This window comes from Haemaphysalis longicornis, unplaced genomic scaffold, assembly GCF_048455015.1.
Source record: "Haemaphysalis longicornis isolate Haplotype H1 unplaced genomic scaffold, Haemaphysalis longicornis Haplotype H1 scaffold_138, whole genome shotgun sequence".
In the NCBI taxonomy this organism is placed as follows: Eukaryota; Metazoa; Arthropoda; class Arachnida; order Ixodida; family Ixodidae; genus Haemaphysalis; species Haemaphysalis longicornis.
In genome coordinates, this window is record NW_027526243.1 from 559,005 (window position 1) to 572,612 (window position 13,608).

The following is a 13,608-nucleotide window of genomic DNA, read 5'->3' on the forward strand; positions in this document are numbered from 1 at the left end:
CAGCTGCAAAAATATGGTAGGAGGGGGAGAGTAGCTTCCGAATATCAGTTCGGTTTAAGTATACTTCTACAGCAACAGTACTTTCTAAACAGCACAAAACTTGTTCCGCATTATTTTAAGGCATTAGGGGGCGGGAGCATTCACACGTATCATGTTCACAAAACCTTAAAAGGGCGTCGCAACTTTAAGGAAATAACTGTGTCGACGAATCCATAACTGAGCGATGAATCTGGAACAGCACGCTGCAACGAACACAGGCGCCTCAAAAAAAGAAAAGGACTCACGGGAATAGCAAGGCTTGCAAAAAATTATTTCAGTGCAAACTTCCGACGAGAAAATCCGGAAAGAAAAACGACTCACGCCAGCAAAACCGTACTGTTTGCATAATCTATGGCACACTCGTGGAATGGGAGCAGCCATATTTGCAGTAGTGCAGATCACAAAACGGAATCCGCTAAATTTGGCGGGTTTTTAAAACCAACTCTGACCAAAAAACGAAGTCCGCTAAATGTGGCGTGATTTCTTTAATTTTGTTTTGAGCACGAAAGAGCAAGCGAGATACAAATTAAACGAGCATTAAAATAATAAATTATTACGGAAATGTAGTTTGAAGTATGTACAGTGTATTTAACGGCAGTTAACAGTGCAGAAACAGTAAAAAAAAACACCCATAAATGAACTGCCTAAAATACAAGAGCCTAAGTTAAAAAGCACTGGCACATAAGCTAAATAACGCAAAAGAAAGGACGGCAAAGGTGGCCTGGGCAACTGGTGAACACAGAGAAACACAGACACAAACAAGGCGAGGTCCACATAAGTGATGGGACAAAATTGACTTCAACATAATGTAGGGTAACACAGAGCAACAGCCTTTTCCGCAGTACATGCTTTATCATAGAACAATGGTAACCATATTTAGCAAACAGTAGAGTGATGACGACAAATGAAATTTGCACTCAATAAGGCTCTCTTCATGTATGCAACTTTTAACACTAGACCCAAGTGCTCAAAACCGAACACAAGAACCAGTAAATTTTATGACACTGCAAAGCAACAGCAAGATGGAGTATAATATGGGATATGTTTAATACGGCAACTTTCACAAAAATGGCACTTCACGAGGCACTCGCAAAGAAAAGGACCCACGTGTTCACCATCCACTTGTGCAAAATTCACACACTCACGGCGAAGAGTGGAAAAATTGTCCATGCTGCAGACCAACGGGTACAGGGTCCGACCGAATGTTCAACCCAGGTGCCACCACGGAGCGAGAAGCGTGGAAAGCGGTACATCTGCACTGCTACAAGGAACTCAAAAGTTTACGGATTAACTATGGGACTTAGTGCGTGAGCATCTGCGAGAGGTGAACATTCTGGTTCAATAATTTGCAATGTCGAAGAGGGATCCTTATGCCGTGACAGCTGAAGAAGCTACTGAACAGCCAGCAAAATCGGCAGGTGTTGCAGAGCTTCTGTCTATTTGAGGCAGATGCAAACACTGCAGCGCGGGAAGATGTAAAATCAACAAGAGACATGCGCTTTGCTTCCCACCATTTTGGGCAAGAAAGGGGAGAAGAAAAAGGAGTAGCGAAAAAGCAGGTGGAATTGGGTCAACTCTGCTCTCACTATGAACATGAATTATTTGTGCTTCCCCAGAAAAATGCTGGCCTACCCTGCATAGTATAGCATTACAGATGAAACATACTGCTAATACACCAACAAAAAACATTTTTTAAGAAGAGAATTCCAGAAAAAGTTTGTGGTGCGAACCATTCATATGGTGGTAAAATAGCCAGGGATTTGATTTCAATGGGTTGCACAGGTTTACGAAACAAAGTACAAGGACATTTTTGTTTCATAGGGGTTGTGAAGGCAAAAGCATGAATGTCCAGTTGAATACATCATGTACAAGGACATTTTTGTTTCATAGGGGTTGTGAAGGCAAAAGCATGAATGTCCAGTTGAATACATCATGGTGTCAAAGGGTGTTGTAGTTTTTCTGGGCACAATTCCTACCTCACGCACCCATTTGGGAACCCGTAAGGGACATAAATACTGGCTGGGGCTGGAGGCGATATGTTTCATGGTCAAAAAAAAAAGTGTTATCTCAACGTATTTGGGTTCAAATTTGGGTCTGCTGACTATCACATGTTCTCACGGTACAGCATTCAATTTATTAGGCCACGGCTGAAAGACAGCATGGACTAACACAACATGCATGAGCTCAGCTCCTGATTAGCTCAAATCTGGCCAGCTTTCACAGTGCTGCAACCAGCTTGTGAACTGAATACATACCATTACAAGCCATAGGAAAAGCCACCAACCTAATCCTAGCCATGTTCTGCGGCAACACCAAGCACAAGCACATTGAAGAATCACTCCAAAGGAACCACACTATCCTGCACTTGCACACATTTCTTGGCTGTGGTGGCCACGCTTTTCTGATGGAGGTGAAAAGCAAAGACGACCATGTGTTCGAGATTTCAACACACGTTAAAGGTCCCCAGGTGGCCAGGTGCTCCTCCTCTATGGCGGACCTCATAGCCCAGGGTTAGCTTCGGCACATTGAACACCACAATCAAAACACCAGCACAAACACCGAAATCTGCGCTATGCACTTTCTTAACCACAACCTCGAAGGAGTCGCACCATCCCACACAAGTTCACCTCCACACTGCCCAGCTTCCTCAGGAAAAGCGGCGTTGCACTTGTTGAGCAAACTGCCCCGCAACTCCACATTCACTGCAAAATCACTTCGCAGAAGGCACGTTGGCATGGACGTTTTCAACTAACGAGTGCACCCGCTTTGCACGCTTTGCTGCTGGCCCTTTTGGTGGTCGGCCGGGTGGCACACGTTTCGATCCCCTGTTCAAGCCGGCACGGCGTCTTGCGATGCTTGTCGGCTGCACACTGATTCTGCTGCCCCATCTAGTGGCTTTGGCAAGTGAGGCATCTACTCTCATTAAAGCCTCAACAAGAGCCTGCTGGTTGGTTATTTTTTTCAGGCGCTTGGCAATGCTTGCCGCATATTTGCTGCAGGCGGGTCTTTGGCCAGGGATTCCAACTGCTCAAATGAGCACAGCATGTCTCTGTATGAATCCGAATCCATGCCCTGAAATTATTGAAGACAATGCAACAATGCTTTTCTGTAGCCAGCAATTCTTGGAGGCAGTTTGGCTACGTAATGCTTCATAAATGGTAGGCCGTAAAAATTCTAACAATTTGGACTATCGCACTGCATTGACTAATTACATGCTGCATGGTGAATGCCATTATATTTTGAGGGTGTATTATTTTTAAGTAGAAGTCAATATTTAGCGCCTTATGCACTGCAGACATTTCTACAAATCAAGCCGAACCAGATTTTTTCCAGAAAATTTCTCATCAACATCGTCACTAAATAGAATCGCAGAGTGAATCTTAATTTTTGCTAGGCAAAAATTATCTTAACATGTAAAACTTAGCAATCACCTAGTAAAATATATCGCTGTCAATCATTTTGAGATTACAAAATTGTTCTAGATTCAGTGAGAGCCTATGCTGACTAGTAGAAAATTGTGCAGAACTTACTATGGATCAAGTAAATTGGTAGATGGCTTCTCACTAACCTACGAGAAATGGCTTACTTGCATACATCAAAGCAACAAGTACTGTCAGCTGCATGGTCAAGCAAGCACTCTGGTCTTTGACCGTCTGCATTGCCAGTGACCTCCAATGCCTGTGTGCTCCCTGACAATGAGCTAGATCCTTTGCTGCTTTCCCTTAACCACTACACTGTAAATAGAAATTAGTCTTCGACATCACTTTGACTTCACTAACAAAGGCTTCTTTAAGTTCAAACAGAAATACCTGGATTGCTATAAGTAGTCTGAGTAAGCTTGCAGGTTTATTTGCAGGCGTACAATTACAATGCCTTGTTACCCCACTATACTCAGGATTTTCTTCTGCAGAGGTTTGATATAAAGGTTCCACATGGTTCCTTTGAAAACTACCAGTGGAAATATACGGGGCATCTACTTGCGAAACTGTGACGCAACAGTTCGGGCAATTTGGCTGCCTTGGAGAAAAACAGCAGGGTGGTACAAACCTTGTTCTCCTGTATTTGCTGGCTGCTTGAAGGCCTGCAGCTTGTTCCATTTGAGGGCTGCAATGGCTCTTCAACGTCAAAATGCTCTGCAGGAGCAGCTTGAGGCTCTGACGAGTTCTCGTGCAGTCCTTTAAAGAACTCGGCTCCAGGGCACGCATCCCCCAGTGCAAGCCTACCGAGCTCGTGCCGACCTTCCCTGGTCAGCAGAGGTGCATTGGGGAAGGTTCCACCAAACACCTTATGCACAAGCGCCTGGTGTTTGCAGAATGCACCCTGCTGACCAGAGCGGCATGTGCACAGCCCAATGGTGGAGTTGACGTTGTACATCGGGCCGTCGTCTTTGCCACTTGGTACGACGTAGAGGCCGTCCCCACAGGATACTGTACGATCCTTGGCAGTCTCTGGGAGTCGCTTGAGGAGCTTCTCATACAGAAGCCTGTGCCCTGCCACACGCGAGTTCGCATGGTCGATAATTCGGTTGCGGAAGTACGTCTCCCACGTAACCGCGAGAAACTCCACCAGGGCCACAACATTATAGGCTTTAGTGCGACTCAGCACAATGTCCTTCAAAATCCTGATGGAAGCCTCAGAGTAATTGTTTGTGTTGTGGCCCCTTGTTTTGAAGTGCAGACGGAAGAGCAAGACCCACTCCGCTTCCTTCTCCATGAAAGTGTCCACGCGGTTGATGTAGCCTGCATGTTGCTGGGAGTGGAGCTCCTTCTTGGCTGCTTCCAGGCTTTCAGGCGTATCAGCATACATGACCTGCACATTTGGAGGTCACAGAGATATGTGCATGCACATATAATATGCATACATTGCATATACATGCACACAACACATACATATTATAGGTGTGCAAAAATGTGAAATGTTTACTGTCAGTCAAATGGAATGCTTTATGCCTAGTCAGTCAATTTTCATGGCTTGCAAAAAAACAGCAATGCGCACAAAAAAAAGACAAGACGAAAAAAAAAGGCCATAGGGCTACTGCCACAGGCCAAAGTATGAGAATTTGTGACAGTGGTGCATTCACAAAAGTTGCAGAGGATCCCTAAGCATATTCTTAAGAGGTTCGATCTTAGAAGTTTATTTTGGCTCAGGTTGTTGTTACAACAAAGCGTTGCAAAGTTGTGTTGCAGTGGAAACTCCAGGCCAATTAGGACTGCATTTGCAAGCACACTCCCTTTGTAGATGCCAAACGAGTCACACGCCGCAGAATCTGCATTTCCTTCTCTCGGTGCTGGGCTGGTGTTCCCAATATTAACGTTCAACCCACGTGCTGTGATTCATAAGCCATTCACCAGCATCAAAATGTACCGGTGGGAGAGGCCACAAACACATGTGCTTGTGAGACGCGGCTTTTGTGGACACTAGCCAGGTGCACAGTCCCCCCCACCCCCACCTCCCCTTTAGCAAAGTAACACTTCCGCATTAAAAGCAACTCAGTGTTACCCTTTGTTGTGAGCATTGCGTGAGAGTTCCCTTCACTATATGCATTAAGAAGCTGGTGCAGTTTTGCTGAGAAGTTGAGTGACCCTTGTGCCCCACCACATTCCTTGTTTTAGTTAAAGGAGCCATGAAGAGAAAATGCAAGTTGGTTTTATTCGAAAGATTTCGTGTTTTATAGTGCCCCCAGCGCTTGTCCGGATACAAACGGTGCTTTATTCACTGAGAAATTAAACAATTTAGGTTAAAATTTTGATTTTCCCGCTCAATCGTGCGTTTTCGTGGTCCCAAGTGACATCACGGGAACCGACCGCTCTGCAGCCTAGAGTACCTTCATTCACGCATCCGCTGTACAGGGTAGAGACACGTAACGCTGGCGCCGCCATGTTCGGTTGCTCGCTCGCCGCCGAAGCAAGTCATTGTGTCAAAACCGCGCTAAAATTATCGCCGCAACGCAGTTTACTGAAGAAGTTTGAATCATATTGTCTGTTTCGCGTTGCTAGGTCTCGTGGGAAACGAAAAGAATAACGCGTTGAGCCCGTTGGCCCAATTGCGGCGGCACGGGACCGTTCAAAGGTTGTCTCCACCCTGTAGCGTGTTGGTTTGTTCCCGCGTTTCTTTACGTTCCGTAACCTAGATGGCGCCACCATACCGTGGCAAGCGTTTGGTTTGTTTTTGCCCGCATTTAAACCTGGCTTGTTTTTGTTCTGGGAGAAAATATTCGTTCCCTGAAACAGTGCTCGCTCGACAAATGGGGTCACGTAAGACACCGTTGCTTGCGTCAATCGGCCAGTGTCGTCTGAGACAACCCCAAGCCCCATAGTGCTGTGCAGCTAAACCAAAGCATGCTGTGCGCAGTACGAACAGCAGAACGCATCAGTACTTCTATGTTTACATGTGCTTTCGTAACTTCCACTGTTTGTCCCATCATTCCTATTGCTTTGTAAAGAATGTGCCCTAAATTTAAGCGCAAATCGCTCGTTCGTCTAGTTTGTAAGCTCTACCTAATTTGCGTCTGCTTCTGCCAGCCTCCGCCAATCGCAGAGCTTAGCCCATGTGACATCACAGGTGCTGTTGCGGGAAATGAGCTGGTGGGTCGCATGACCATTCCCGTTTTTCCTAATTATGTAGCTTATTTGAGCGAAGTTTACGTTAAAAGTGGTGTCAGTATGATTCTAACGAGACAATCTTTTGAATGAACCAAACTTGTGTTTTCTCTTCATGGCTCCTTTAAGACGCTGATAACACATGGCACGTGCCGTTCATATCATTTCCCTCAACATGCAAACAGTGTATGCCAGCACACTATCATTATTTCAGGCCTGCTAAAAATAGTATCGACCTTTCCAGTAATTGAGTGCAGCCTTGCCCATTTAAAGCATTTTTTTCTTTCAATAAGAGTTTCAGGTTGCATTCTCCATTGGCTCAATTTACAAGCGACTCGGTGGCTTTTCCTGCAACTGGCAATTCACCCGAGAGGGGATGTGTTCGAAGGTCCTCCAAACACTCATGTAGCACAGGTACGCAACAGTTTTCTTGTTCAAGGCACGTGCACATGAACGGGCACAGCCAAAAAAGACACAAAAGAAAGTGCACCCTGTTGCTCTTTAAATGCGCTCAGGAACTAAGTGCCGCTACAGACAACCAGAGAAGGCATTTCGACACCATGGGGCCCTGTTATGATGGGTGGTGGTGGAGTAGGCGTACGCACCAGCAAAACAAAATGTTGCTACTTACGTCTACTACATACGAAGCAGAGTTATCATCACCTATACTTCTTAAACTGTGCCCAAATCCCATGGCTTCACAGAGTTATTCTAATAAATGGAATTGAAAAACTCTCCACAGAGACCATGTAAATTTGGTGGGTCCTGATTTGTTTCCTTATAGCTCTGGACATTGCATTTGCCTGCCTTCATCGGAACAAGTTGGACTATCAGGAAAGGGATTGTAACAATTTATGATGATACTGAATCTCTTAAAGCTGTTAAAATATTCAAAATGGCCAGTTTCTTATTGCAATTAAACCTTCTCATAACGTTGAAGAATGTCTACCATAATATTTTTAGAGCTGCTGTATTTCAGTTTTGTCCCCACTTGGCTTTGCCAACAGACAGTGACCGAAACCATTCCTGTGACGGGTGCTCGCAGGTGGGACATTCCAAAGCACAGCCACTGGTATGCATTGAATAACTCTGACTGCTGCATACACACATGACCAATACATATTTGTTGTAGCATTCAGTGCATTAATAGAAAGGGAAAAATTTAATTGCCGTCGGATGCAACAAACTTTTAACAAGCCAAAGAGGCTAGAAGTGACGCACCAAATCAAGCCTAGCATGCATTACTAAACCAAGAACCCCTGAGTTGGAAGCAGTAGTGATGAGTCAGCTTGATATGATACCAGCACACAGAAATCAGAAGCCCCTCCATATAACAATGGCAATGGTTTAAACGCAAAGCTTACTTGCGTGTGAAAATCGAAATGGTGAAGTGCCAATCAAAGTGCAGACTGCCTACAAGTTTCAGTCCAAACTCAGATGACAGCAAATGAATCCCTTACGAGAAAGCTAAGCACCCTCCTCCCCTCCCAAACTCATTGCCATGGTTAGACCATCAACAACGTCCAAAACTGCCAAAGCAAAAAGCCAAAATCTACTTAAACTCAGCGAAAGCTGAAGCCAATGCCCGCGCAACGAACCCAAAGGAAATGTTGAGTGAGCTGAATGCAATGATGGCACAGTCGGATAGACGTTCCCTTTATAACGTAAGGGACCCAGGTGAGATTTCAACCACAGGAACTATTTTTTTCTTGTTTCATCATCACCATCATAATCATTTGCCCTCCTATTATGAAAATCTGGCTTTCCTGTAGAGCATTTTGGTTACCTCACTGCCATCAGTGAGACCAAGATAATTTTCAGTTGACTGCTGTTAATTAAAACTAAGTCCAAGGGAACCGCAAAACACTTCGAATTAACCAAACTTCCAATTAAACAAAAAGCACAAGAACAGCATTCGTATTCTGCAACATGTCTGCCTTCTTGAGTTCACTCAGAATTTCAACTTTCATTGCCAAGTTGGGTGTACGACGCGAGTTGCCATTATAGTTGACACTTATCTCTAAAATCAAAGCCTAAAGTGTCCACCACACAAAGGGCTCACACTGCACTGTGTGCAACAAAGGAGGTTGAGGACATAACAAGGGAGACATGTGTACACTAGCTTGCGTGTCAACTGGCTCGCCACTTTCTAAACTTTGCGCTGCCTCAGTTGTGATGGCACCAACATGAGTACAAAACATGACGCTATTACCAGGCCTGACAATTTTGAACTTTATCAAGAAATCATGGTCACCTCAATGCCTTTTATGGAAGATAACTTCCAATTAACCGACTTAATGGATTTTAGCCTTGAATGATTGAGAAATTTCTTCCATCAGATTCTACGTAAAATTGCCGAGACGAGCACATCACTTCAGAATTATCGAGAGCAGCCTGTGATCGTACCTTCTGGAAGGCTGCCATGAGCTGCTTCCTTTCTTGAACAGCAACCCCATGCTTGGCAAGAGTCAGCCAGCGCCATTCCGCTTGTGCCACGTGAAAGTGGCAGAGCAGCTGCCGGGCCTCTGGCCATGTCTCCAGGAGTGCTGCCTTTTCTGCTGCACTGTTGTCCGTCATGAACGCCGCTGGGGTCTGCATGAAAGAAAATACGCATGGCTCATCAGGTGCCAGATGTGCTAGCACACAACAAGCGAAGTCTGGTGTAAAACAGAAATGAGTGCAAGAGGTCCTTGGATGACTTCACATAAACCTCATAATTGTGTGGCTAAATGGACAAAACGCAAAAGACAGGCAACACGCCCCGTCAACTTTTGCGGTTTTGTCCAATTTGCTCTTTACTTTCCAAGCACTCTTCCGACTGAGCCTTACATGTGGCAATTACAAAGCGCTGGAAAGGACGATATAAAAGTAGTGCAGTTAAGGCAGTGAGACAACTGTGCAGTGACTTAAAGAATCAGAAGAAAAGAAAATTGTCTGGAGTAAGTGCATTTGTTCACCTCAGGATGCTAAGAACTCGTGATCACTGTCAGCCAGTGTGTTTGAGGAAAAACGTGCACATTCTTGTTTTGTGTCAACCATTCTTTTTTAAAAAAAAATGCCTAACAATGAAGCCAAATTTGTCACGAATACTCAGAACGAAATGGCCAAAACTCTTGCTTTATCAAAACCGTCCTAACAAATTATGCACGAATTTGCCACTAGGATGACTATCATCACACTGAGTTTCATTTACTGGTCACAAATACAGTAAAACCTCGTTATTACAAAACAGGATATAACAAACTAATGGATATAACAAAGCAACCATAATTCCCCTTGAAATTTCCGTAGACGCCCATGCATTTAACACCTCGTTTTAATGAAGCTTAATTTTTCTACCAATAGGTATAACCCACTCTTTTTTTCACTACGAGCATATGTGGACCATTTTGGCAACCATCAGGTCAATGTATTGCGTGCGACAGTTTATGTCGCATCATGGATGCGGTAATTCGAAACTTGCGTTAACTATGGGCCATGAACTCCAGGGCACTAAAATGGCTGCAAGCGCCTCGCAACACGTGCAAGGGTGCATGTCTCCTAGACTCCCAGTAGGGTGCCCGGATGTTTTTCCAGCCACCCTACCAGGATGCTGCCGACCTGGTGTGCCGTTTCTTTAGCGTTCACAATGACGGCAAGGACAAACTCGAAATCACGTCTGCAGCTGAAAAAGCCATAATTTGCCTGAAGAAAATGCAGCCAAAATCTATCAAGGACTTCTTCTCTCCATAGTGAGCCACCAGCTCGTGTGCTGTCAAATGATCACGGATAAGCCATGTGGCATGAATTATTTGCTGTTTTTTTTCACTTGGTTTTCTTGTTTTCGCAGGCTGCTGTGAGTTTCGGTGGTGAATACATCCTCCCTTGCACGTAAATTGTCAGCAGAAATAGACACTGGTTATAGCGAAGTAATGGTTATAACAAAGTAATTACTATCCTTGCTTCAACTTCATTATAATGAGGTTTTACTTTAGTCAGTTCTCAGTAAAGCTGTAAATGTTACAGAATTCCTATCCGATGTCGGTACATGGGCTTCTATGGGAGAGAATTGGGTAGCCCCATGCTTGTCTTCCAGGGTAAAACAGTAGTCCTTCAAATTTCTGAACAAGTACTAATCACAAATCTATACTGAATACCATTGCTAAATGATGAGAAAAATATATACATGTACATTCTCTAACCATGTGAGTGATGTGTATTTTCTGCTGCTTCACTGGTAATCCACCTTCACATGGGGTAATGGCTCCAAATTTTTTTTGGTTTCTACTACTCTACATATATGCTTCAATCGGTGCTCAACCCAAAAGTTTCATGCATCGCGAATCAGGTCGAAGCTGAGGAAAGTGACCAATTAATAAATTATGAAAAACTGCCTGTGTGTGCTCACCTGGCGCCCACCAAAGCAGAAGGGGTAGCTGCTTTTGAGCAGCCCAAAAGCTGTCATGTACCCCTCGGTGGTCTGTGAGTTGTGCACCAGGGTGGCAACAGGCACAGCCCCGGCGGATGTGGCAGCCAGCACCACTGTCACAGTGCACCGCGTGGTGTCGCATGAGGCTGTGGAGTCCACAAAGATTATCTCCGACGCTGACTCGAGGCACTGGGTCTGGCTCATGATTGGCGTCACAACGAGAGCAGCCCAGCAACCAGTCGCCTTGTCCACTCGTATCCTGACGTCAACGCCTGCATAAGAATGGCATGATTAAACGGTGTATGATAATCCACAGTAGCTTTGGCTGACTTTGTTAGTTACGTTGCACAATACTATGGCAAACAATGAAGCAAAACCACTCTGGCACCATGGTTTTCTCGACTAGATGCTGTGATATGAGATACAACCTATGCCCATCACATGAAGCACATGTTGTGGAAGTACTAAAGCCCCTCCATCACGGGCTGGGCCGCGGACGAGAGCAGTATGGAGGGGCTTTAACCTAGGTGTCGGACGAGAGCAGTATAGAGGGGCTTTAGAGACCGCCTTAGAGACCAGCTGTTGCTGCTGTGTAGAGTTCAATACCTAGCTCGATAGCTTCTCAGCACAAAATAGACCATCCTGATCACAATGGCATAAAAATCTTGAGTTCTTGACTAATTATTGAGTTATGCTTAATGGGTTTCAGGTAATTATTCCAGTCACTCAAAAAGTACAGAAGATAGCCTCACACTGATTTAAGTTTTATTGTTAGGATGGTTAGTTCATTGATTACATTTACCCTGCCTATAAAGTCATTTTACTTGCCACAACCCTTCTTAAAACTGCATTACAAGTTAGTGCAAGTTCCAAGCTAAAGATTTCACCAGAGACACAGCTTTGAGCTGCAATTAAGTTTCAAACAGACATGTCGCCTTTCAGGACACTGTCTTACGGGAGTCGGCTTTTGACCTATTCGTTTGTTTTCCTTGTAAATTGCTCTAATCTTCCTCGCATCAAAAGTACCTGCTTCGAAGACATGTCTACTGCCAAGCATTACTTAATTTATTTTTTTAAAATCATTCTTTACGACCCTCTTTCCAGGTTGCATGCATTGCTAACAATACATATACACATAATGCAAAATTATTGAACAAGGAACTGCTAAGGTAAGCTGTGCTGTTAGTGTTAATTTATTGACTGACTGATTGTGGGGCTCATCCCGCCGATGCTACACCCAAGCTACGAGGCGTACCGTAGTGGAGAGCTCCGGATTAAATTTGACCTCCTGGGGATCTCAACATGTGCCAAAATCTTGAACGCACCGGTGTTTTCACTTTTCGTCTCCTTCAGAAAAGCAGCAACGGCGGCCGGGAATCGAACCTGTCTTTACACTCAGCAGCAGAACACCATATCCACTGAGTCACCGTGGCAGGTGTGTGCTGTTAGTGTGTCTTAATATCTATAATCTAATTCGCCTTCACTGATTCTATGGTAAATCACACTTTCACTACAATTCTTAAGAAATGTGATCGACGCAGTAACTTAGGCGCTACAAGTTGTTATTACATCAACTGATTTTTTTTGCTTTCGTACTAACCTTTAGCTGCGTACCCAGGACGCTTCTCTTGTAATTTCGTAAGGGGGTCAAGAATCGGCCCATGGTTCTCCCGCTGCCATGCCTCGTGGAGATGGTATACTGTCCTTTTCATTGGGTTCACAGCCCCATTGGCCAGTAGTGCTACGCTTGCTGCGTCCTCCTCAACTGCCAGGTTGCCTTCATGAAGGCTGATGGCTTCAGCTGGAGACATGCCTTCACTGAAATAGCTGTGGAAAAGAGCTTTCGTCTCGGCGCTGCATCTCAGGAGGCGCAGGGCCTCAGCACTTTCCACGGAGTGGTTGTGCTGAAGCTTCAACTTCATCACGGCGCACAATGGTGGGTCTCGGCGAAGAAATGGGTCGGTTTTTCTGGTGCTTGCATTGACCTTCTTCACCTTTATGTCGATGACGGCCTCGCACTTTGTGTTGCGCCTGTCACACACCTTGTTGAGCTGGGAAAGGTGGCATCGCCACACTTTATGGCACACCATCCAGTCATGGAAATGAAAAACAATAAGGGCGTTACTTTTATTAGGGTGGCACACAAACTTCACACCTCACTTCTGATACAGCTTTTTTATATTTACACAACTTAGCAATAAAACCTACTTGTTTTATTTCTATAAAATTTCCTGGCTTGTCATCAGTCACACCGTCAACATACTGACATGCAGACGATTGTTGTAATGGTGCACTGAATTTTTCCAGAACCTCTCGAAAGGTGCAATGTCCACTCTAACAGGCGTGGGCAAGGGCTCCACAAAGGGGGGGGGGATTTAGGGGAGCCTCAAGCACGCCCAAGTTTAAAAACTACAGGAGCTCAGCTCTCACTGATATTTGCACCATTAGACAAATCATGGCTTTAAAACAACAGCAAAAGGACTGGCTGGCTGGAGTGGCCCAAAGCGAAAGGCTCAAAACGACTGAATAATTTTGCTGGAATATTACAACCCATCTAACCAT

General features: G+C 44.8%; 1 protein-coding gene across 1 annotated transcript; it reads right to left on the minus strand.

Annotated features, from left to right (window-relative positions):
• Window positions 1-3,699: 3,699 nt before the first annotated feature.
• Window positions 3,700-9,217, minus strand: LOC144164749 (uncharacterized). Its single transcript, XM_077695036.1, has 2 exons — window positions 9,045-9,217; window positions 3,700-4,848 (listed from the first exon to the last, which is right to left on the minus strand). The coding sequence occupies exons 1-2, from the start codon at window positions 9,213-9,215 to the stop codon at window positions 3,988-3,990; spliced, it is 1,032 nt and encodes a 343-aa protein (XP_077551162.1). The 5' UTR covers window positions 9,216-9,217; the 3' UTR covers window positions 3,700-3,987.
• Between the last annotated feature and the right edge of the window lie 4,391 nt (window positions 9,218-13,608).

What these genes read in the sequence shown, in the direction of transcription:
- LOC144164749 (XM_077695036.1), bottom strand. Translation starts at nt 9,215, where the DNA reads ATGACGGACAACAGTGCAGCAGAAAAGGCAGCACTCCTGGAGACATGG. An exon ending in TCATGGCAGCCTTCCAGAAG is followed by an intron (nt 4,849 to 9,044) that starts GTACGATCACAG and finishes CCAAATGTGCAG; the next exon opens with GTCATGTATGCTGATACGCC.